We start from the raw sequence: 24600 nt of genomic DNA, 5'->3' as shown, positions 1-24600 counted from the left end.
ACAAACCCAGCAACTGTTACTGGAGGGGATGGGAACCTATTGATGGGAGATCTGTATGGGGTTCCACTCTGCTGACCACTTGCTGTGTGACCCTGGGCAAGTCGCTCACCATCTCTGAGCCTCAGTCCCCTCCTACCCTCCTGGTAGGGATTCAGCAAGAATGAGGAAGGTAAGAGCCCTGATCTTTCTTCATGGGCGCCTTTCAGAGCAGCGAGGGTCTTTGTGGGCAGAAGAATTCTGCACTGCAATGCAGCGGAGGGGCCTAGAGCTTCCTCTTTAACACAGATGCTCCGGGCCAGGGTGAAACGGGCTTCTTGCCGACCTCGGTCACAGCCCAGGCCCCCGTGTGACTCTGCTTCCCAGGACCCAAGCTTCGGTGAGAATGGGCATCAAGTCAGCCCGGGATGTTTGGTTTCTCATGAGCCATTGTGGTCCCGGGGGGCAGGGGATGTGGACATGCCAGAAGCAGTGACCGTGCACTCAGAAGGGGCCCGGCCTCCGTCCATCCTGATCACCCAGGCTGGGAATGCAGCAGCAGAAAGGCCCTATGAGATGGAGGCTCTGATAGGTTCTGAGGGGAAGGGCAGTTTCCTCTGACCGAGGACGCAGGTCACGGTGGATGGGCTGCCACAATGCGAGAGGGGCGGCCAGGGGCCAGAGCCCGGGTGGTGGCTCCGGAAGCAATTTGATCTGGTCACTGCCTCTTTTATTTTTTTTAATTTAAAAAAAATTTTTTTGAACTATAGTTGATTTACAATGTTTCAGGTGTACAACAAATGGATTCAGTTATATATATAGTCTTTTTCAGATTCTTTCCCATGATATGTTATTACAAGATATTGAATATAGTTCCCTGTGCTATACAGTAGGTCCTTGTTGTTTATTTATTTTATATATAGTAGTGTGTGTCTGTTAATCCCAAGTTCCAAATTTATCCCTCCCCTCCTTTCCCCTTTGGTAACCATTAAGTTTGCTTTCTGTGTCTGTGAATCTGTTTCTGTTTTGTAAATAATTTCATTTGTATCATTTTTTAAGATTCCACATATACGTGATATCGTATGGTAGTTGTCTTTGTCTGACTTACTTCACTTAGTATGATCATCTCTAAGTCCATCCACGTTGCTGCAAATGGCATTATTTCATTCTTCTTTATAGCTGAGTAGTATTCCATTGTGTATATGCACCACATCTTCTTTATCATCTGTCTGTCGATGGAGTGGTCACTGCACCTTTACCCTCCGTGTCTCCCCTTGCCAGACGGAAAAGATCCGACGGCCTTGGCTGTGCCTTTAGGTCTTGTCTTCCTGCACGGCCCCCACCCGAAGGGACTCCATCCGCTCCACATTCCCCCTGGAAAACCCATCCCCACCTTCTCAGGAGGCAATTGACTCAACATCGGAAAGTCCCTCCCCCGCCCCAGGGTCCAGCATGGTCACGTCCATTGACACCCTTACCCCAGGGGCTGATAACCGCTGGATCCCTGGTCCGCTCCTCCTAAGCGTAGGGACAGCCTGGCACAGCCAAGGCCTCAATAAATATTTATTTGCTGAATAAACAGACGAATGTGTGAACCATCCTGCAAATACAATTTTTGTTTTCACTTAACAGATATACCCCGTCATTGTCCCACATCATTGCGTGGTCTTTGTAAACTTCCTGACTTCTGTAGAGAGGATGGATGTACCATGGTTTACTCAACCACTCTGCTCTGTTAGGTAGTTTCTGAGGTGTTTTTTTTTTTTTTTTTTTGCTTTTTGCTTTTCTATAATCAACAATGCTGTGATGACCATCTTTGTGGATAAACATTTTTTTTCTGCATTTGGGGTGCGATCTTCAGAAGCGGAATCTCTGGATCCAGGCCAAGAATTTTGGGCTTGAAGTTTACGGTCCTCGAAAGCACCCATGTACGCTGACGGCACCATGTTGGAGGCTGTCCCACATCTCAGCAGCTCTGGGTTAAGTCGGTTTTGTTTTTGTTTTTGTTTTTTTCCTGCTAGTCTTTACTAATTTGACAGGCAAGCAATGATACTGGATTTTTAATTTTATTTGTTAATAACTTTCCATTTTATAGTAGTTTTAGATTTATAGGAAAGTTACAGAGATAGTACAGAGAGTTCCTTTATATCCCGCGCCCAGGCTCCCCATTACAGTATTAACATCTTGCATGAGTGTGTTACACTTGTTACAATTAATGAACCAATACTGACACATCGTTATTAACTAATGTCCAAGCTTTAAGCAGATTTCAGTAGTTTCCCCCAATGTCCTTTTCTGCCCCAGGAGCCCACATCACATCTGGTTGACCCCTCTCCTTAGGCTCCTCTTGGCTGTGACAATTTTTCAGACCTGCCTTGTTTTGATGACCTTGACGGTTTTGAGATTTTTTTTTTTTTTAAAGGAATTCCTTTATTTTTATTATTTATTTATTTTATTTATTTATTTTTGGCTGTGTTGGGTCCTCGCTTCTGTGCAAGGGCTTTCTCTAGTTGTGGCGAGCGGGGGCCACTCTTCATCGCGGTGCGCGGGCCTCTCACCATCGCGGCCTCTCCCATTGCGGAGCACAGGCTCCAGACACGCAGGCTCAGTAGTTGTGGCTCACGGGCCTAGTTGCTCCGCGGCATGTGGGATCCTCCCAGACCAGGGCTCGAACCCGTGTCCCCTGCATTGGCAGGCAGACTCCCAACCACTGCGCCACCAGGGAAGCCCTTGAGATGGTTTTTGATTTTCATTACTGTCTTTGACAGTGGCCAGGGCTGACGCTGATTCCATGAGTTGCTTTGCTGTGGATGTCCCCTCCTCGAGGCCCCTTTATCTCTTGTGGTCTCAATGCTTCCCCCAGAAATCTGAGTGACCCTGAGATGGTGAACATGAACCCTCGCCGAGCCCCCCACTCTATAGGCGCCTGTTTTCCTCTTTTTTTAAAAAAATTAATCAATTAATTTATTTTTGGCTGTGTTTGGGTTTTCGTTGTTGCACGTGGGCTTTCTCTAGTTGCGGCGAGCGGGGGCTACTCTTCGTTGTGGTGCACGGGCTTCTCATTGCAGTGGCTTCTCTTGTTGTGGAGCATGGGCTCTAGGAGCGTGGGCTTCAGTAGTTGTGGCGTGTGGGCTCAGTAGTTGTGGCTCACAGGCTCTAGAGCGCAGGCTCAGTAGTTGTGGCGCACGGGCTTAGTTGTTCCGGGCACGTGGGATCTTCCTGGCCCAGGGCTCGAACCCATGTCCCCTGCATTGGCAGGCGGATTCTTAACCACTGCATCACCAGGGAAGTCCCAACATCTGTTTTCTTCTTCAAGTGGGTCTGTTACTTGGCAGAACTTGGGGATGGGCTTTCAGGTAGATGGTGCTAGGGTAGTCAAGGAGCAGAGCCAATATTGACATTGATTTCCTCAGCTCTGGAGGAGATCAAGGGAAGACCTGATCAGGGGGCTGGTGGGAGGTTAGCAGCTACAGGAGTGGCACCAGTCGCCTTTAGGGAGCAATGGGGGTCTCTTTCCCAGGGCAGGACAAGGCAAGGTCCCCCAACCTCTGCCTCTGCCCTCAGAGCCACAGCCCCAGACCCGGTTCCTGACCACACACAGGACAAAATGCAGAGTCCCCAGCATGGCCCTGTACAGGCTGTCCTCCCTGTCTTCCCCCACCTCGTGCCCCTCTGCCCATGCTCCGGGTGGCCCCTTAGCTGGCCTGGCTGCCTGGGGCCTGGGCCAGGACTCTCCTGACCACAGGGCCTTTGCACTTGCTGCCCCACCCCGCCCCCATCATCACTCAGGTCTCAGCTTGGATGTCTCTTCCCCAGACAGATCTTCTTGGTCAAAGTGTTACTTGTTCCCCTATCACATCACTCTCCGAGCTATACTTTATGACATGGCAGATCTGAAATTAGCTATTTGTCCCTCGTATATCTTATGGGGGCCTCCATAGCATCAGCTGCACAGGTTGGGGAGCTGGCCTGGCCCGCCCTCCTCTCTCTGCTAGGAAGGCGCCAGGCTGGTATGAACAGGAGGTTAGTGAGTATCTGTGAAGGGAGCGAGAGTGGGCGGTGGGCGGGGAGTGTAGATGGCACCAAGCAGGCCTTCCCCACTGTCAGGGATACAGCACCACCTGCTGCTGGGGGAGGCCTCAGCGATGGCCACCGCAGAGCGCCAGCCCTGGGGACAGAACTCCATCCTTGTGATGGGGACACTGGGGTGGGTTCGGGGGTGGGCACAGTAAGGATGGCCCAGCACTGGACAGGGGTGAGTTTTTCCCAGTGACAAGGGGTTGCCTCCTCTTTGACCAGGACTGCAGTTCCAGCCTCATCCCCCTCAACAGCATCTCCTACAGGACCCCCGATTCTCAGGGTGGGCCAGCTCTCCAGAAACCCACCTGGGCCCTTGTGGACATCACATAGGGACTGGGACCAGTGACCTCTGGGTCTGCCTGCCTTGGGGAGCCAAGGACCTTCTCACCCGAGTATCTCACACTGCCTGGCTTACAAGTTTCTCTAAGAGGGGGTGGGGCATTTTATAGGGAGAAACAGGCTCAGGGGCAAAGCAACTGTCCCATCCACACAGCAGTGAGTAAGAGGTGGAAAGATCGGAATTCACGCCCGTGCTCTGACCATTAAGAGCCAGTGCTGTGTGACCTTGGGCAGATGGCTTTACCTCTCTGAACTGTACCTCACTGGAAAAACAGGGATGATAATAACAGCACATACTTCTTAGGATAATCCTGAGGCCCAAGCGAGAGACCATGTGCCCAAGGCTCAGCGAGGCCAGCATCTCATGTGGCTGGTAGCCAAGCTGGCAGGACAAGAACCCCCGGTCCTGGGCCAGTGCCCTCCTCCCCCCAGCCCTCCGCCCTCCAGCCCTCCTGAATCATGGTGCATTCTGTTCACGGGGAATGGAGCTGCCTGGTTCTCTCTGCCAGGGAGACGCTACTGAGCTGGAGCCAAAGTCCAGCTGTGTGCCCACTGCAGGCCCCAGCTGAGCCCCCATGACCACTGCCCCACGGAGGGCTGTCCAGGGATCACACACCGCCATTACTCTGCGCCCGCCTTGCCCGCAACACTCCTGGGGGTGCTGAGAGCCAGGCCCAGGAGGAGCCAGACCGGGGGCTGAGACCTAACACCTGTCCCCCGCAGGAGGTGGCCGGAGGTAAGAACTTCCAGCACCCACGGGTGGGGGTGGTCAGCTCCTGGGCCCTGCACGTGGCCTCCCTCAAGGGCTGGCAGCCCTTCCCTGCCCTTCCCCTGCTCTGCCCCCCGCCACTTCCTTGGGTTGTGATTCTGAGGAAGGTGCTGGTCTGGCTGGCGGCCCTCTAAATGGCCCCACCCGGGGGGGAGGGTGGGAGTGACAGGTGAGGGCACCAGCCCCTGCCCCTGTCCAGGGAGGGGCTTCTGACGACAGCCGCTCAGTGTCCTGTTGGAAAAGCCTCTATGCATCCCTTGGGCCCTGGGTAGGGAAGCTCCCATGGCCAGGCTCGGGGTGGGACCGGCAGGGGCTCTGACCTCCAGCAGGTGGCCTCGGGCTGGACTGGCAATAAATCTTAACTCCACTCTTGCAGCAGGGAGGACACCCAATGGGCCACGCATTCTTCTCCCATGCTCCTGACATTTGAAGAAGCCGCCAGGGAGGAAGGACTTGACGGCTCCAGGAGGCAAACAGGTGGAGGAGGTATCATGGTGTCCACCCTAAGGAAGCAGAGACCCCCAATATCCTTTCTCTCTTTTCTCCTTGGTAATAGAAACTCAGAGTTTTGCCTGCTGTAATACTATCTGGAGTAAAGACTATATTTCCCAGCCTCCCCTGCAGCTTGGAGCAGCCATGTGACTAAAGCCTGGCCAATGGGAGGTAAACAACACTAGTGGGTGTGGCTTCTGGGAGATGTCCTCTGAGGTTGGGGACATGTCTGTCTTCTTTGTTGCTGTTGCAGGGAATGTGGATGGGATGGCTGGAGCCTGAGCAGCCATTTTGTACCATGAGGTCAAACCCAGATGATTACTATTAAGGAAAAAGATGGGAGGAAGCTGAGTCCCTGATGAATGTGACATAGCCTTGTCACCCTGGACCTCCTTTACATGAGAGATAAATGGTTTTATCTCCTTTAAAGTACATTCATCTTGAATTTTCTGGCCTTTGTAGCTGAGCTAAATTCTAACTCCAGAGGGAAAACAGATACTCTGGGAAGTTTAACTGGGGCCAAGATGAGCTATGAATCCGAATCCATTTGGTTCCAAAAGCGGCCTCAAGGTGGGGACACAAAGTGAGCATTGGAAGGACCCAATCTGATGCTGCTGGGGCTGGGGATGCCCCAGACTAGGTGTTGGTGAGCTACAGGGGAACTGTTGTCCCCGCTCCCACTCCAGCCTGTCTCCTTCCAGCAGAAGGCCCGAGGTAGCCCCAGACAATGAGACCCATATTTCAGTGGCAATGACTTTCTCAAGACCCACATACCTGGGTGAAGGTAGCACTTTTTGCCCAGCTCTCCACCTGCCCTCTAGCCCACAGAGAGAGAGTATGCATACTGGGGGGGGGAAGCCACGTCCCCCAGGGCCATCGTTTGTCCACAGGGCAGCAGGCACAGCAACCTCTCAGACCCAGCTTTGTTTAAGCTCATGCCTCACCACTAGGGACTTGGGGCTTTACCCCTGAGCCTCAGTCTCTCCACCTGTAAAATGGGGATCATAACCGCCAGCCTTGGCGCATCACCTGGAGGGCTGGTTAACACAGACTGCTGGGTGCCTCCCCTGGGAATGCATTTCTAGCCAAATCCCAGATCAGGAGACCACATTTTGAGAACCACTGGTTTGCTCAAGGACCCTAAGACAAAAATCTGAAATCGAGGCCCTTTTTAAGACCACCTGAGCCCAAGCGAGGCTCTGGAACCAGGTGGCTGGGTTTGAATGCAGGTGCCAAGCCTTGGAAGCTGTGAAGCTGTGTGACCTTAGGCAAGTAGCCTCCCTTCTCTGAGTCTTGGCTCCTCACCTATCACATGGAGAGAATTAGAACCCAACTCAGAGCCAAAATTCAGATCAAAGTGATGTGGGAGGTGCCCCATATGTGCTTCTCTTCTTCCTCTTCCTCCTCCCACTCCTCACTGATATCAGCACCAACACCATCATCATTTTGTACAGATAAACACCTTCTCGGCAGGGGGAGCAGCTCTCTGTCTCCCGGCCAGCCAGCAATAGTAGACGCCTACTGCATACCTTACCCAGGACCCACGCCCACTGCCTGCTCCTCGCTTTGTGGCCGGGGAAGGGGCCCTTTGCCCTCCAAGCATCATCCTAGGCGGGCAGGTTGGGATGGCCTGGTGTAGTCCAGTCCTCCCAGGTCTAGTCAGTCCTGAACTGATGACCGGCTCCTTCCCGACTGCCTGACCCAGGGTGTGACCCAGCAGGTGCTGCGGGCACGTCACCAGCAGAGGCACCACCTTCGCCCACCAGGCTTGGGCAGACCCTGTGGTCCTCAGTCAGCTGGGCCCACCTGGGGCTTGTCTCTGAGGTCACTGCCACCTGCTGGTGGGCAGTGGTACTACAGTCAGGGGTGCCCTCCAAGACCACTTGGGACAATCCAGTCCCCACCTCCTGTCCCCTACTTGCCGCCAAAGCATAGGAGGGCCCGATCAGTCCCACTGTCATAGAAAGACTTGCAGCCCTGGCTGTGACGATCAAACTTATTGATTTATTGATTCACCCATTTAAGGTGTCAATGGGCTTGTATTGCGTTGTGCGGCCATCACCACATCAGTGTTAAAACATTCTCATTACTCCCAAAAAGAAACCGCCATACCCATCATCAGTCTCCCTCCAGCCCCTGGCAACCATCAGTCTACTTTCTGTCTCCATGGATTTGCCAGTTCTGGACTTTTCATATAAATGGAATCATAAGTATGTGGCCTTTTGTGTCTCGCTTCCTTTGCTTAGCATAATGTCTTCAGGCTTCATTCATGCTGTAGTATTTACCAGAACATCATTCCTTTTTATGGCCAAATACGATTTCATTGTATGACTACAGTATTTTGTTTCTCCACTCATCAGCTGATAGACATTTGGGTTATTTCCATTCTTTGACTACTGTGTGTGCAGGCTTTCAAGCGGGCATATGTTTTCAGTTCCTTTGGGTACATACCTAGGAGTGGAATTGCTGGGTCATAGGTAACTCTGTGTTAACATTGTAAAGAAAGGCCATACTCTTTTCCATAGCGGTTGCACCACTGTGCCCACTCCTTGACGTCCTGCCTGTCCTTGGGGACCATGCAGGGTAGTAGTACAAGCACTGGGGCCCAAGAGACCTTGGAACCAGCCCAGACCTGCTCTTCACTGGCTGTGTGACCTCAAGGAAATTGCTTACTCTCTCTGAGCCTCAGTTTTCCCATCTGCAGAAGGGATGACAGGATGTAGCAGATGCTGTTAGTGTTCTGTCCATATCCACTTGGCCCTCGCTGTCCCATGCACTTGGACCCCAGGGCTTCCTATTACAAGCCCTTGGGTTTCTTCGTCTGAGGAGAGTGGGCCAGAAGTTCAGGGAGTGACTGTCTCTGTGTTGGCGGATAAATAGGCCAAGTGCCTCACCCCTCAGGTGGGTGATAGGTGGGAGACCAGCAGTGAGTATACAATTACTTACAGATTGTGTCTGGTTCTATGAATGAAAATAACAAGTCTCTGTGAGAAAAAATAAGAGGGGACCCCGATTTTGGGTAGAATAGTCACAGAAGGTCTCTCTGAGAAGGAGAGACCCTGAGAAGTGAAAATCAAGGAGCCAGTGAGGTGAAGAGTGGAGAGAAGAATATTCCCAGATGGCAGCATGTGCAAAGGTCCTGTGGCAGGGAAGAGCCTGGTACAGACACAGCAGTGAGTCTGGAGTTAGGACAGGGAGAAAGAACAGAGGAAGTGGGAGGCAGGCAGGGGCTAGAAGAGCATCCTGGTGAAGAGATGACCTGTTTGAAAAAACCATTAATGCCTGCTGCATGCTTGGAGGTTCAGTCTGCTCTCCTGAGACAAGAAGTTGAGCTTGCATGGGAAGATTCATGGAGACAGGAGGTCAAGGAGGAATGTCTTGTAAAGAAAAAGGAACCCAGTCCTAAGAATCAAACAGGTGGGGCAGGTTTCCCCTGACAGCCTCCTTCCCTTCACGTATTCAGCCAGCATCCCCCAGGGGCTCCAGGGATGGCCCCATCCTCCTTGGAGAACTAGGAGGTGTGCCTGGCAAGTAGTTCTCTGCAGGGGAAGGGGCAGGCTCTGGAGCCCTCTGTCTGGGCAGGAACCCCAAATCCTGTCTGGCCAGCCTTGCCATCTTGCCCTTGTTCTGCATCCACTCTGAGTGTCAGTTTCCTCACCGACTGGTGGAGACACAACCCTTGTCTCCCAGGGTTGTTTGCAGACAACCTGAGTCATTAGATGGAGGGAGTTTGGAGAACACATGAATTGCTTGGACTGGTCTGGCCTTGAGTCAGTGCTCAGTGAGGGGGAGATTTTAATCATACTCACCACGACGGTCTCCGACCCACACTGCAGCCAGTTGGTGACATCACAGCTGACATAAGAGCCCTGCCACCTGTGTACCAGGCACCAGCCTCCACTCCTAAGCTGTACTGAATCTTCAAGACAGCCCTGTGACGTTGGTGTCATTATTGTCCCCATTTCACAGAGGAGGAGACTGAGGCTTGGACAGGTTAGAGTACCTTACCCGGCTCCACAGCCTATGAATGGGGTTTCAAGACTGGGTGGGCCTCGATGGAGATCCAGGTTGGCCCAACTCCAAGGCCTGAGGTCCTAAACAGCCCTCGCGCCATGAAGCCAGTTCTTCTTCTGCCCCATCTCCCACCTCCATGCCCCCAGCCCTTCAGTCTTGACCTTTCCATGTGCCAGGGTGGCTCGCAAGGGGTATGGGGATGTTGTCAGGTTATCAGCTAGCTGGTGGCTGGTTGGTCACAAGGCATCGGCTCTCGAGAAAGGGGTCCTGACTGATGGTGTCCCATTGTCCTGACTGGAGCTGCTCTAGTTTTCCTGAATTTCTCCAGGTCACTGCTCCCAACCCACTACTTTAGAGAGGTGCCTCTGTCCCCCACAAGGCTGCAAGCTCCTGATGGACAAGGTTAGGCTGTTTTACCTGTGTAGCTGCTCTGCTCAGCAAAGGGTCTGGCATTTGGTTGGTGTATGCTCAATGGATGGATGGTGGATGGGTGGATGGATGGATGGATGGAGAGACGATTGGGTAGAAGGATGGATGAATGGGTAGATAAATGGATGGATGGGTGGGCGAATGGATGTATGTATGTATGTATGGATAGATGTTTGGAGAGATGGAGAGATGGATGGATGGATGAATGGATGAATAGCCTGCCCAACGCATAGAGTTTCCCAAGAATTCCCGCATTGCCATCAATACTCACTGTGTGTTGCCCCACGAAACTTTCCCTTCACTCCTCACCTTTGAGCCCGTCAGAGGAGAGCACCACATAGCAGGCACCTTGGGGAGGCTCACTCCGTTCTTTGTGGGTCTCCCAGATCTTGCTGGAAAGCTCAATGCCTGGCCTTCTCCTCCACCCGCTCGTGGCTGTGCAGCTATTTTTAGAGACCAATCATCATTTGTGTCTCCTCAGTGGATCTGGACGATCACTGTGGGAGCCCATTTGACAGATGAGGAGATCGAGGCTGGAATGGGGAGACAGAGCTGATCCTGGGCTCCCACAGCCAATCATGAGACAACAGAAGTGGCCGAGGCCGTGTTCGAATTGGTGCGTCTGAACCCAATACCCGTGCTGCCTCCCTTCCCACTCAGTAGCCCGTCTCCCAAATCCCATTCCAAGGGATGGACGTGCCGCCCGACCCGGGCGTTCAGGCACAAGTGTGGCCGCCCGGGCATTCCAGCTATTGCAGCTGAGAGGGGCTGGGGGGTCAGCTCCAGGGCTATATCTGGCTCTCCCTGGAATGTGGCCCAGGCAGGGTCGCCCTCCAATGGGTGGGCGCTAATTATAGACCCGCTTCTTCACCTTTCAGAGTCCTTCAACCCCCTTTGAACCCGCCGTGGGGTTCAAAGGCCTGCTCCCAGCAGCTGAAGCTTGGTTACCCAGGGCCCATCCTGCCTTGCCCATTAGAGGCAGAGAGGGACAACAGGACCGTCCAGGGCCAGGGCTCAGGGGCCAGCAGTGGGTCCTTGGTCTGTTGGCTTCACGCAGGCAGAGGGTGGACCAGGCCTGGGCAAGCAGAGCGGCTCACAGCCCCCAAGGCCAGTGGCTGCCTCTCCCATCAGCTCTGTGCAGGCAGGGGTGACCGACCAGCCACAACCTAAAGATTCTTTTTTTTCCCAATTTATTCAGCACTGTTTATTGAATGCCTCTGATGCTCTTCCTGACTTTTGGTGAGAGGACCATAAGACCAATACCACGGGTCCTGCAATCAAGGTGCTGCAGCTACTATTGATGTTCTTCTACCATTTTATCCACTTTTCTTTTTCTTCAGCTAAGACAGCAAAAGAGATGATTTATTGTACACATTTTACATTCAGCCACAACTGAGAACAGAACTAGTCCAGAATGTCACAGGTCCAGGGCAAAGGACCCAAAGGGAGCGTTTTGATATAAGCAAGGTGGGTCTCTCAAAGGTGGTTGAGGTGATCAGAATGGCCATAGATGTTCTAGATCCACTGAGACAAGTTCTAGACAGTGGGCATGCAGTCCAACAATTTGTACGAGTGTTCTTGGCCTCTGGCGTCCCTTGTTTCTGCTCCTGTGGCTTCCATGGGTGAACAAGTTTACTTGGACCTCTGCCTCATCTTTTTATTTTGTACTTCAGCCTGTGCATTCACTTCTTCCCCCACTTCACTCTTATGGCCCGGAACTTTCTCAGGAGGTGGCGCTAAGGCCAAGAGCCATTTTAACCACTTTTAAGCATACAGTTTTGTGGCGCACATTCACGAGCTTGTGTCACCGTCATCACTATCTGTTGTCAGTACTTTTTCATCATCCCAGATTGAGACTCTGTCCCCATGAACCGCTAACTCGCCCTCCCCCTCCCCCAGCCCCTGGCCCCCACCATCCTACTTCCTGTGTCTATGCATTTAACTACACTAGGGACTTCAGTAATTGGCATCATGCAGGATTTGTCCCTTTGTGTCTGGCTTCTTCCGCTGAGCATAATGTCCTCCAGGTTCATCCACACTGTAGCCTGTGTCAAGTTCCATCTTCTTCAAGGCTGAGTAATATTCCATTGTACAGCCGGATGACATTTTGCTCATTCATTCATCCTTCGACAGACACCTTTTGATAATTGTGATTCACCCTGCCATGCACTAGGATGAGCAAATGCCCGTCGGACTCCTGCTTTCGCTCCATTTGGGGCTGTACCCAGAGGTGGGGCTGCTGGACCACACGTTTGTTCTGTGCTTCACGTTTCAAGGACCTGCTGTCCTGTCTTCTACAGCATCTGCCCCATTTTAGGTTCCCACTCGTGCAGGTTCTGACCCAAAGGCTCAGATGACCCCAGACCTGCCCCATGCCCTCCCGTCTCTCCCCCTGCCCCCGCCCTTTCCCCCTTGGCTGGGCAGGTGTGGGGGAGGGAGTGAGGCTGTTGTTCCCGGAGCCTCTGGGACGCCCTGTCCTGGCTCAGGTGGCGTCACGTCTTGGAGCTCAGGGACCCGGTCTCCAGCCTCTGCCGCTCCAGGCATAAGCAAGAGGATCCAGGGTGCTGGGTTCACCGGGCTCCACCCTCGTCCTGACTTCCTTTTCCGGGGATCTTGCCTGCTCCCGTCCCCTCCTGCATGCAGCCCCCAGCCCCTCCCCTATGCGGGCTCTTCGGGGACTTGATGTTTCATGAAGGAGAGAAGGCAGCGATTAACACAGCAGCAGAAGGGGGGCTTGGAGGGTCCGGGGCCTCCTCAGTGGAAGGAGATGGGAGGAGGAATAAACTGCTGGGTATGGGCAAAGACGTCCCTTGGGGGGTGCCCAGCCAGAGTGTCGCCCAGGGCAGACCCCCACCAGCTTCGGTGTCCTGCAAACATGCCAACCGGACAGAGGGAAGCCAGGGCGGCCGGTGGCTCTGGGGTGGGTGGGCCTCGCTCCCTGGGTTGGGGGGGAAGCAGTGTCTCCCCTGGCAGGGCCCCTGGGGCCTCCTGGGGGCCAGGTGAGGCAGGTGGGGAGGTAGAGTGGAGCAGGGCAGAGGCAAAGCCACCTTTCCCATGAACCCGACTTGGGCCCAGGAGCCCTGGCAGCTGGTAGACACCCACTCCGTGGGGACCACACCTGGCCAGCCCTCAGCCTCCCTCCCAGCATCGGGCAAGTCACACTTCAGTGTCCCCTTCCGTGAGACGGGCGTAGCTGTGGCATTGCCACACGGGTGAGCCCCCTCTGCCAACCTGCCAAAGTGCTCTCAGGTACAAGGCCGTCTGCCCAAAGTCCCAGGGATGCAGCAGCTCTTAGTGACTTGGGGGCCGGGGGCTGGGTTCCACTACATTTACTTAAGTGCTTGTAAACCGACACGAAATGCTTTTTCCCTTTGGGGTTCATTTGCATCGCTTAAAAAACAAAAAGCTGGTTTCAGGGGTGTCTGGCGTTCAAAAGCAGAAAGGGATGGGACCACTTGTGAAGGCCGCTGTTTGGAAATCCTCCGTGGCCCCATCCTGAGCACCCCAAGAGCCCCCAAAGCCCGTGTTAGATGGGCCTGGCGTTGGCAGCTTGGCGGACACCGCAGGTTAAGGTTGGGGGCCTACCCTGCTTTCTCCTCATTCAATAAAAGCAGGGTCCCTCTCCCTTTGGGGGGGTCACCTGAGCGGATAGGCAGCTGGGCCCCTTGTCCCCTGTATGAGTTTGCTCAGGCGGCTGTAACAACGTACCCCAGAGCTGGCAGCTTAAACAACAGAAATGTATTGTCTCCCAGTTCTGGGGGCTGGAAGTCCAAGATCAGGGTGTGGGCAGGGTGCGCTCTTCCTGAGTGTTGCGTGGTGGCGAATCTGGTCCAAGCCTCTTCCCTAACTTCTGGTGATCTGCAGCGATCTTTGCCGTTTCTTGGCGGTGGAAGCATCACCCCGATCTCTGCCCTCATCTTCACACGGCATTGACCTTGTGCTCAAGTCTGCCCTCATATTTCCCTTCTTACAGGGACACTGTCATATCGGAGCAGGGCACACCCAGCTCCAGCACGGCCTCCTCCTAACTTGGCTACATCTGCAACAACCCTATTTCCAAATAAGACCCCGTTCTGAGGTACCGGTTAGGTACTAGGCAGGACTTCAACATATGAATTTTGGGGGGGTGTGATTCAACCCGTTAACTCTCTCCTGACCCACACCCAAAATGAAGCTGCTTGGCCTGCAGAGGGCTCCGGACTGACCGAAGCACAGCCTGTCAACTACGGAAAACACACATTCTCTCGTCTAACTCGTTTTCAATATTAACCAAGACCCCAAATGTCTCCCTCTGCCTTGTCTAAGGCCTGTCGGTTAATGGTGTAGCAATGAGTGCCGGGTGGATGCCGCTGCATGCTCCTAAGGACACGCGGGGACCAGTTCACCTGCTGAGCCTCAGTTTCCTCATCTGCAAAATGGGAGCAAAGGTAGCACCTTCTGCATCTCATTCCAGATAAATGACAAAACTCAAGGGGGACAGCCCAGCGTAGACTCCTGCTCGTGATGGTAGCTGTGAATGTTCATTCCTGCAGGTGAGGTGGGGGGACCATTCCTCGGAATCTGACTTGCCGAGGGGGCAGTGGCGGGGAGCGTAAAGATGCCCAGCAGCTCTTTGCCAGGATTTTCACATGTTGCACAGGCGTCGGTGCTGAGCCGGCCTTCCTGTGTGTTTGGCTCGTGTGGGTGACCCCGGCAGGGGAGCGGTGCCGAGGTCCTCTGCGGGCACAGGCTCAGGCCATACCCCTCACCTGGGCCCCGGCCGTCAGGGAGGGCTGCCCCCTGCAGGGTCCAGGAAGAGTGAATGCACTGTCCTCGCCATTTGGCTCTCACCTGGGCCTGCCCCAGGCGACCCCACCCACCAGCACTTTTGGGGAAGCAGGCGTTGGGGGGCGGGTAGGGACGGCAGCTAGTCGGGCCACCTACTGGCTGCGGACTCCAGCAAATCGCATCACCTCTCTGAGCCTCGACTTCTTAGGCAAAGGCAGGAACGCTCAAGGCCCTGGTGGTAGGTTGCGAGGATGAAGGAGATGGGGGATGGCCATACCTGGCCTGCAGCCCAAGTGCTCAAAATAGTCCACGGAGAAGCACACAGCTTCAGGAGAGAGGGAGTTTTGGGGATTTCTAAACAAAGTCGATCTCTCTCTTTCTCTTTCTCCACACATGTGCACATCTATGCACAACCAGGAACACACAAACACACAAACACACATACATGCATACACTCATGCACACACACACACAGGCACAGGAACGTATGCACACACACGCAAGCACTCGGGGGAATTCACACACACACACATGCGTTAGCTTCTTTCCATCCACACAAACCATCTATCAGTTTCAAAAAAATACTGACTTTCAAACCCAGGGGATTAAAATGCATCTTTCGGCCAGTTTCTCAGAATACAATCTTACATCTGAAAACATCGATTTGGCACGGACTCTGCCATCGTCATAAGCAAATATGTGCAAGTAAAAACTGCAAGTGTTTCCTCAAGCTGCATCATTATCTGTTAAATAACAAAGTAGAATAAAATACTTTAATGTTTTGATCACACACATCCCCCGCCCCCATTGTCCCACAGCTGCCCTGCAGGGAGATGCCTCAGTCGTCCGGACGTGGGTAGTGGGAGTCCTCCTGGCCGACGTAAACCCACAGGTGTCCCGGTTTAAAGCGGCCCCCTCCGAGCCATGACGCGGGCCCCCTAGCTCCAGCGTGACCCTTGTTTGAGAGAAGCAGGAAGAGTTGGGAACGTGTTCTGTTGGCCCTGGAAACAGCAGCCGGCTCTGATGCAGCCAGGGGCAGGGCACAGGAGAGTCTGAGACGGATCCCTGCACACACTGGGTCAGCTTTGACCGTGGACACTAGGCGTCCGTCGGCTGGTCCGCACCCTCCAACCAGGCGGCCTGAGCTCGGAGCCCCGCCGGGGGGCAGGGATGCTCAAAGCCTCAGCTCCCCAGGCCGGGGCTAAGCTCGGCCTCCCCGGGCCCGCAGCCTCCTCCGTCGCCGCCGCCGTCAGGGCTGGGGGGCCCCGCCTGGAGGCCTGAACTGGCTGCCGCAGAGTCCGGCCGCGCCCTGGAGCAGCCTCACCATCTCGTGGTCCTTGTGGTCCAGCACCCGAGGCAGGAACAGCGAGGACTTCTGCGTGCGGCGTGTCTTGAAGCCCCTGCGGGGCCGGCCCTTGCCGTTCACAGACACGTACCACAGTCTCTCGGCGCTGGGCTGGCGCCGGGTCCCACGCCCGCCGGGCACCGTGCGGTACAGCCGGGAGGCGTACGTGTTGTAGCCCAGCTCGTGGATGCGCTCCACGAACTCACACTCGGCGTTGTAGCTCTCCTGTGGGGCGGGCAGGGGCCAGGGTCAGCGGCACAGAGGCCAAGAGGATGTGGGCAGGGAGGGATGCCCTTAGCAGGGGTCTGTGCCAGCCCAGGGCAGGGTGGGGAAGGTGGGTCCCTGCCCTCTTGGAGGCGGGTGTCTGGAGGGACAAAGGTGCAAACTCAGAATGTAAGGAGCTTTCACCAGTGTCCCTGCGGGCGGCTGTGGGGTCTCTCCAGTCAGGGGCTAGAGGAGGGGTGGGTATATCTTATGCCAGCTCAGCTGTGGGTGGACGGGCATGCCAAGGGCCATCCCCCAAACTGCTTCCCTCCCCGTACTGTGCCAAGAGGCAGGGCTGGGGGCGCAGGGAAATCTGCGCAGAAAGACTGGCCTTCCCCCCTGGCACTGACCGCGGGGCAGGAGCAGGAGACCCTCGGGGTCTGTCTCCATCTGCAGAGGAGTAAGGGGAGCAGCTACTGAGTGCAGGTGGCCCAGCGGACTGCAGCCCCATTCTCAGGGGTCACAGGCTGTTCAGGGCCAGATCCACGCATTGGGCAGCTTGGGACCCCAAAAGACCTCAGGAAGCAAGATGTCAAGCACCGAACACCTCTTCCCAGTGACACGGGAGCCCAGAGATAAGGCTGGAGAGCTTTGGTTGAATCGGGGTGGTGGTGCCTCCCCCTTAACCCCACCCCCTCCTCTCTGCTCTCCAGACCCTCGGTGGATGCCCAGAGCTCCTTGGGTCTGAGCATGGACTCCTTTGCCCGAGACCAACTTCCAGACTTTACAGATGGGGAAACTGAGGCCCAGGGGTGGTGCCAGACCCCAGATCACAGAGGGATCTGATGCCCTTCTGGCCTGCGCCCGCCCCCTGCCCTCTGGGGTGGGGGGGCTCAGGGCAGACCTGCCCCACCCCCATGCCGGGCATGCTGCATTAACATCTTATCCTTCACCCCTTCACCCCCCGCATTGAGTTTCCGTGAAAAACTCAGCGGCTGAACCAACTCTCCTCCCAGGCCCCTCTGTCCTGGAGAAGGTACGTCCTCCAGGGCTGAGGCCCATCACCCAGGAGGTCTGGCGGGCTTGTTCTTTGCTGGGACACTTGGGGGGCCACCAGAGGGGTACAGTCCTGTGAGCCTCAAAGGGCAAGGGGCTCAGGTCCTGCGGAAGGGGTTCTCGGGGGCAGCGCGTTTGTTTGCCTCTTGTAGGGGCTCCTGGGTTGGAGGGGTCTAAGATCACCTGGAAAAAGGCATCACAGACTCACCGTGACAACAGTTCCCAACGCCAGTCCCGTCCCCGCGGTCCCACCTCAGACCCTGCTCCACACGTGCCGCCCCCAGAGTCCCCCCAGCCCTGGGCTCCTCCAGCTACAATTCTATCTGTTGCTGTCAGACGTCGCCCCCCGGGGATGCTGCTCTTCCAGCTTGGCCTCGCCAGCACCTGGAGCTGCTCCAGGAGAGCCGGCCGGGGCAGGGTGGAGGCGGGGACCAGGCGGGCGTGCACAGCGTGGCCAGATACCTTCCCCGTGGGGTGACCCCTGGAGGGGAGGGCATTTGGGAGCCGAAGCACTGCAGGCAGTGAGAGCTCAGGCAAAGGCAGGGGCAGCGGGTGGCGAGCAGCGGGGCTTGCTCTGGAGGACCACGGGCTCCAGAGCCTGGAGCGGGGACACGAGCTATGCAGTGATGGTGGGAGGCGGGAGCAGGAGGTGCTCCGGGTGGCTCCTCCGTGAGCTGAGCTGAGGAATCTGGGTGATAATTTGTGGGTAATGGGGAGTTCCCAGAGGCCATCACATGAGTGGATTTTCATTGTAGGAAGATCCCTGAGCAGGTACCTAGCATAGAGTATGACGTATGGTAAGTGCCTAGGACAGTGAGGAATGCAGGAATGAATACCAGATGGATGGATGGATGGATGGATGGAAGGATAAATGGATGGATGGATGGATGGAAGGAAGGAAGGAAGGATAGGTGGATGGATGGATGGATGTTGATAGATGGGTGAATGGATGAATGGATGGATGGATGGAAGGATAAATGGATGGATGGATGGGTGGATGGATGCTGATGGATGGATGGAAGGAAGGAAGGAAGGATAGGTGGATGGATGCGTGGATGGATGGAAGGATAAGTGGATGGATGGTTGGGTGGATGGATGCTGATGGATGGATGGAAGGATAAATGGATGGATGGTTGGGTGGATGGATGCTGATGGAAGGAACGATAGGTGGATGGATGGATGTTGATAGATGGGTGGAGGGATGGATGGATGTTGATGGATGGATGGATGGATGTTGATAGATGGGTGGAGGGATGGATGGATGGATGGATGGATGGATGGATGTTGATAGATGGGTGGAGGGATGGATGGATGGATGGATGGATGGATGGATGGATGTTGATAGATGGATGGATGGATGGGTGGAAGGAGACGGAAGGGAGGGAGGATGGACTCGAGGAGGGAGACCCTGGAAGCCAGTAGCTGGGTCCCAAGGCTGTTGTGATGGTCCAGCTGGGAGATGATGAGGGTCTGAGTTATAACAGCACTGGCCACAGGAATAAGGCAGAGGGAGGCAGAAATTGAAGAGAGATTCAGGAAGTATATTCGAGGACTTGGAGATGGACTGAATGTGGGGCTGAGAGAGAAGGAGGTGTCCACCAGGACTCCCAGCTGACCTTGGGCTTGAGTGAGTGGCCGGTGGAGTAACAATTACGGCAGAGGAGTAAGGGGAGTTGCTGGGTTCTGTTGGGGTGTGCTACCCTCTGCCAGGGCGGTCTCTGTCTTCTGCTGTCATGACATTTCGGGGGCATCTATAACTCAGAAGGGAGATCAGTGCTGGAATTGGGGGCTGTGAGGGTGCAAGGCCCACTGACTCACAGAGTGCGTGAGCTAGCCTGGAGGGTGGGAAGCAGGGTGATGGCAAAGACCAGGGAACTCAGACAGCCAAGAGGCACGGCAGTGGGAGCAGCCCTTGCAGGCAAATTGGTGGTGGCAGGATGGGGACGGGGGGGCAGGTGGCAGGGGTGGCACCCAGGCTGCCTCACCTCCCAGGTTACCTGCAAAGCGGTGAGGCCTTCCCTGCCAGGTGCTCTGGAAAGTTCCACCCCATCCAGCTAGACCTCCTGGCTATCCCGGGTGGGCCCGAGAACCTCTTCTCCGTCTCCAAAGCCACCGCTGTCAGCTCTCAGGGACAGAAGCCACAGGCAGATTCTGCCCCACTGGGATCCCCCAGGGCATGCTTTGTTCTGTCCCCCAAAGCCCTGGGCCTGGGTCTTCCACGGAAGAGATGGCAGAGACCTGGGGTTTCCCTCCTGATTCAGCCCTACCTGCCCCACTCTGTGAACTTTCCCAGCGTGAACAAAGGCCCTCTCTGGTCCATAAGACCTGCACGAGCACTGCAGGCCAGCAAGGTGTGCCCTCTCCATAAGGGATGGGAGCAACTGTGGGTGGTCTGAGACCATTTCAGGGAAGAGAAAGTCAGCTCTGCTCACTTGACACCAGGGCCGCAGGGCCGGAGGGGTCTGGAGAGCCACCGTCCACCTCAAGAAAAGTCAGACCAGACCCCGGGCTAAGGGCGTGTCCTTATAAACCACCACTGGTGCTTGCAGACTCTAGAAGTACATACAGAAAAGGCTGGGCATCCAAGGGTCCCTCCTCTCAGACACAGTTTCTGTCAAGGGGCCTCTGGGTCAGAGAAAACAAATGGGTACATTCCAACTTCTGCAGTTCCTTTAGCAAAGCCGTGAAAAATCTGTGATGAAATAATCTGCTTAAAGGAGGATTCCCCTGCAATTCTTGATCGCGCTTTGCCTGACTTCAGAGGGGCGGGGAAATGTTGGTGTGTTTCCCCTGCAAACATGACTGAATGGAGAAAGGTAACTGGTCCTCGGCTGCGTCGTCTAGGTGATGTGTGGATGGAAAACCTCTCATTGCTCAGGGAGTATCAGCCAAATTGCATGTAATGACTAGTTGGAGGTAGCAAATTTCCCAGTACATGTATTTTACTCCGTGTATTCCCCGTCCTTGGGGGAGGGACACTGCCAATGCCCACAGAGTTACAGGACACTATTTGTGGCAGAGACCCAGGCGGTGCCTAGACTGGGCTCCAAACCTGTGTGTCTGGGACCTGGGTCCTGTCTCCCTTCCTCTTGGTTCCCTTTTATGAACTCACAGTTCTTGCCTTTCCACCCTTGGGAAGACCTGGCTGTGCCGTGCCCTGCTTCCTCCTCTCCTCACTCCCAGGAGAGCTCTGGGAGAGCCCACAGAAGAGCTTTTGCCCAACGCACATCCTCGCTTCATCCCAAGCCCCGCTAGAGTCCATTTATCTTGGTAGAAATTTGGGGGACAATCTCTCCCCTGCTCTCAGCTACCTTGAAGGCGACCACAGAATGGCTGGAGGAACATTTTCTAACCGGACAGCACTGGAGAACATAGGACGTGTCTGCCCCCCAGCCAAGAGCTGCCTCTAAACAGAAGCAGCCATAAGAACATTGGTCGAGGAGCCACGGGACCTGGGGTTCTGGTCCCAGCGCGGTCCTGCACGTCCCCGGACAAAGCATCCTACTGCGCATGTCCCCTTATGCCCTCTGACGTGATGTTCAAGGGAGATGGCTGCTCCATCTGTGCCCACCCTCCCCACGTGAACAATTGGACTCACCGAGGCATAGAGCCGTCCCTTCTTGTTCATGGCCAAGTACCGCCCGGAGAAGAGCCCCCTCATGGCCACAACGCCCACCTCCACCGCTGTTATCTCCAGGATACCTGGGAAGAGTCAGGAGGGCCCGTCACTCCCTCCACCTCCCACAGAGCCCAGAGGTGAGGGCTGAGCCCCTGATGGCCCTGCCCAAAGCCAAGCCCAGCTCCGGGAGGGGGAGGTGAGGGCAGCACACGCCCAAAGGGGGTGACTTTGGAAGTTCAGGGGAGGGAGAAACGCCTGGGTGGGAGGTGCAGGAGAAGAATTCAAACCTGGGAGGGAAATAATAAAACTAGTATTTCTCCATGCTGACTCTGCAGGACATGGAACCCCCTGGAGCTGCTCCGCTACTCGGTGAGCTAGTTTCATGATGGGCCAGACAAGGAAGCTGAGACTGAGGGGCTGTGTGACTTGCCCAAGACCACGCACAGGTGTTTGAACTGGGATTCAAACCCCTGCTGCCGATAGCGGTGTCTGGACTCCCTTGCTCACTGGCGGCACCGGAGTGCTAGCAGAGGCCCGGGAGACGGAGCTGGGCCCTTGGTGAGGTGAGTTGATAATGGAATCCACTGGGGTGCATTTTGGGTGCCACCCAAACCCGCTGGCAAGGTACGTGGGCGTGAGATCATTGTCTCGGGCCTGTATGCAGGTTACAGGATGTTGGCAGGAAGCTGGGTTAGACCCGGGAGCTCACAAAGGGAAGCCACCTGCGCTCACCGCTCTCCAGTGAATGTAAGAAAGGTTATTATCTCCCCCAACGCCTCCCTTTTGGACCCGAAAGCACTTTTTTCCGGGAGCCTGCAATGAAGCCCCAGGTGGGGCCATTGTCCCCCGAGAATGGCTCCGAGGAAGGGCGGCTGGGGCAACAGCCGGTGCCCTCTCCAGGGGGCGCATCTCTGGCAGTGCGTCTGGCCCCGAACACGTCAGCCATCATAGGGCCCAGACGCGGGCCGCCGGAGGCTTGTGCGGAGCGTACGGGGGTGCAGGATGCGGGCCTCTCGCGTCCCCCGGACGCAGGCTGGGCGGATTCCGCGGCGCCGGCCCGAAAACCAGAGAAGCGCGCATCTGGACGCGGGACAGGGGCGGCTGCAGGCGCGCGCCCTCCTCCCTCAGCCTATGGGCTGCCCGCCTTGGATGCCCCAAGAATTTGGATGCTCTGCGACTCCAAGGGGGAGACTGGATTTGGAGAGAAACGAGGTATCGCTACTAGGCGAGTGCAGGCGCTCCCGTAACCCCGTCCTGAGCGCAGGGACGTCCTGGCAACATTTGGCTCCCACCGCGCGGCTCCGGAGGCGTCTGCCGAAGACGCCCTCGCGGGACTGCGGCTTTCCTGGAGGAAGTAGAGTTTTCCGGCCGCCGCCCTGAATCCACCGCACCACTTCCTGGGCCCGGGGAGGGAGCAGAGCGCGGGTCGCAGCGGAGGACCCCCGAGACCCTGGCCCCACTCCCACGCTCCCCACTGAGTTCCTGCCTCGGGCCTCCTGCTCCCCACCGAGCGGATCTGCTTCGAGGCCCCCTGGCCTTGCACTCCTCCAAGGAGGGCTCAGCATGAGCCCGGGTCCCCCCTGGCCGAAGGAACCAAACCTTGGCGCCTCGCGGGACTCCGGCTCCAGCGCAGTCCGGGCGCGGGTCCTGGCTGCTTGGCGCGGTGAAAGTGTATCTGCGCCCCCAGACCCAGGCAGACGCCCCTGCGTGCTCCTAAGCCGCAGCCCGCGGCCCCCCACCCGGCGGCCGGGGCGCTCACCCGGCCTGTCTCTCTGCGGCCAAAGGTAGAGGCGGGAAGGCTGGGGATTCCGGTCTGGGGACACGATTCTCTATCCGTGCGGCCGCCTCCCCAGAGCCCCGCTCTGTCCGGGCGAGTGTCCTCCGCGCGGAGGCGGCGCGGGGCGGCCGCGAGCCGCGAGGGCGGAGGGGATGTCGGGGCGCCCCGGGGTCGGCAGGAGGAGGAGAAATCGTCGAAATAATAAAGAGGATGATAAATGCCTTGTCCAGGGCCTTTTCTCCGAAAAACTCAAAGGCCTCAAACTTGGCAGGACCTCCGAACCCAGCCGAGCAGGGAGCCCCCGGCGGCCTACCTCGCACCCCCTCGGACGAACGGGCGGGCGGGGTTGGGGGCAGGCTCGGCCAGGCCAGCCGGCCCGACAGCGGGCAGCCACTGCCCCGAGCCCTCTTCGGACGTGTCCCGCCCCCCACCCCACCCCAGCTCCACTCTCGCTCTTCTCCCGGACGCTGAGGGAGGCCAGGGGACCCCGGCGGTCCCCCTCGGGCAGCAGGGGTGGTCTGCGTTCCTGGGCACCCTTCGCGCACCAGCCCCTCCTGGGCACCGCTCCCCCCCCCCCCCCGGGGATGCGCCTCGCGGCGCCGCGGGGCCGCACACTCACTGTAGGCGCTGTTCTCTAGGCTGCCGTTGACGCGGCCGCTCGGGTGAAGCTGGAGGTGGTACTTGGTGGCGCAGTAGAGCTTGCGGCGCCGGGGCGCCCCGCCGAGGTGCTCGTAGACTCCGCCGCGGCCGCCCGCATCGCGCCGCGGCCGCCCCCCGGGGCCCGCGGCCGGCCAGCCGGGCTCCAGCAGGCCGAGCAGCAGGAACCAGATCAGGCCCATCGTGGCATCGCGCCCGCCCAGCGGCGGCGGCGGCTGCAGCAGAGCGCGGCGCCCATGGAAGGGACGGCAGCGGAGCCGGGGCGAGGCGCGCGGAGCCGGCTCCGCGGAGTGGGGGGAGGGGAGCGAAGCGGAGGGGCGGGGGCGGGGGGGAGAGAGAAAGAGCGATCCTTTAATTTTCACCCAGGATCGGGTGAAATTTCCGTTGCTGCGCAAAGAGCTGAAAGAAAAGACGGTTGGGCAACAAAAGGCCGACGTGGTCCCCAGGCGGAGGCGCGGGAGGGGCGGGAGGCCGGGCGGGTGGGGAGCCCGGCGGGGCGCGGGGTTCGGGCCGGGCGCCGCCAGCGCACACTCGACCCCCGCGGCCAGCCGTCGAGCCGCGGCTCCGCTCCGCCGCGCCCCCCGCGCCGCCGTGCGCCCTCCCGGCTCTGAAAGGTCCCTTCCCCGCCCCTCCCCCGCCCCCTCCCTCAGACCAATTATGCCTCCGAAAATTATAGACCGAGGCCTCGAGGCGGCCGCCCCAGGCCCTGTCACCCCCTCCCGCCCCCCATCAATCCCAGGGCACAATGGGAACGCCGCCGGTGACTGATGTCCGCGAAAACAACTTGCGGGGAAGTCGCGCTGACAAACGCCCATTAAAGGCGGCGCATAATGAAGGGGGCTGAAGAGCACGGCGGAGGGGAGGGCCCTGGGCGCGGGCGCGCGTGGGGGACCCCAAGGTTCTGACTGCGCCCAGGGCTCCCCGTTGGAGCCAGGACGCTGTTCTCGGCGGCCTGAGGCTTGGCGGGACCGGTCGGGAGGTGCTGTATCCCGTCGCGCATCCCAACCGGGCAGATCGGGAAGGGTGAGGTTTGCGCTTGGAGGGTCCTGTCCCAACAGCAGGCCAGAGAGCGGGCT

General features: G+C 57.0%; 1 protein-coding gene across 1 annotated transcript; it reads right to left on the bottom strand.

Annotated features, from left to right (window-relative positions):
• Positions 1–16115: 16115 nt before the first annotated feature.
• Positions 16116–23706, bottom strand: FGF3 (fibroblast growth factor 3; the record flags this gene model as incomplete). Its single annotated transcript, XM_082343124.1, has 3 exons — positions 16116–16436; positions 21070–21173; positions 23487–23706. 3 exons carry the CDS (start codon positions 23704–23706, stop codon positions 16116–16118), a joined length of 645 nt encoding a protein of 214 aa, XP_082199250.1.
• Between the last annotated feature and the right edge of the window lie 894 nt (positions 23707–24600).

Source organism: Balaenoptera borealis (genome assembly GCF_965194805.1).
Source record: "Balaenoptera borealis genome assembly, chromosome: 11".
In the NCBI taxonomy this organism is placed as follows: Eukaryota; Metazoa; Chordata; class Mammalia; order Artiodactyla; family Balaenopteridae; genus Balaenoptera; species Balaenoptera borealis.
This window is presented reverse-complemented; position numbering and strand designations above follow the sequence as displayed.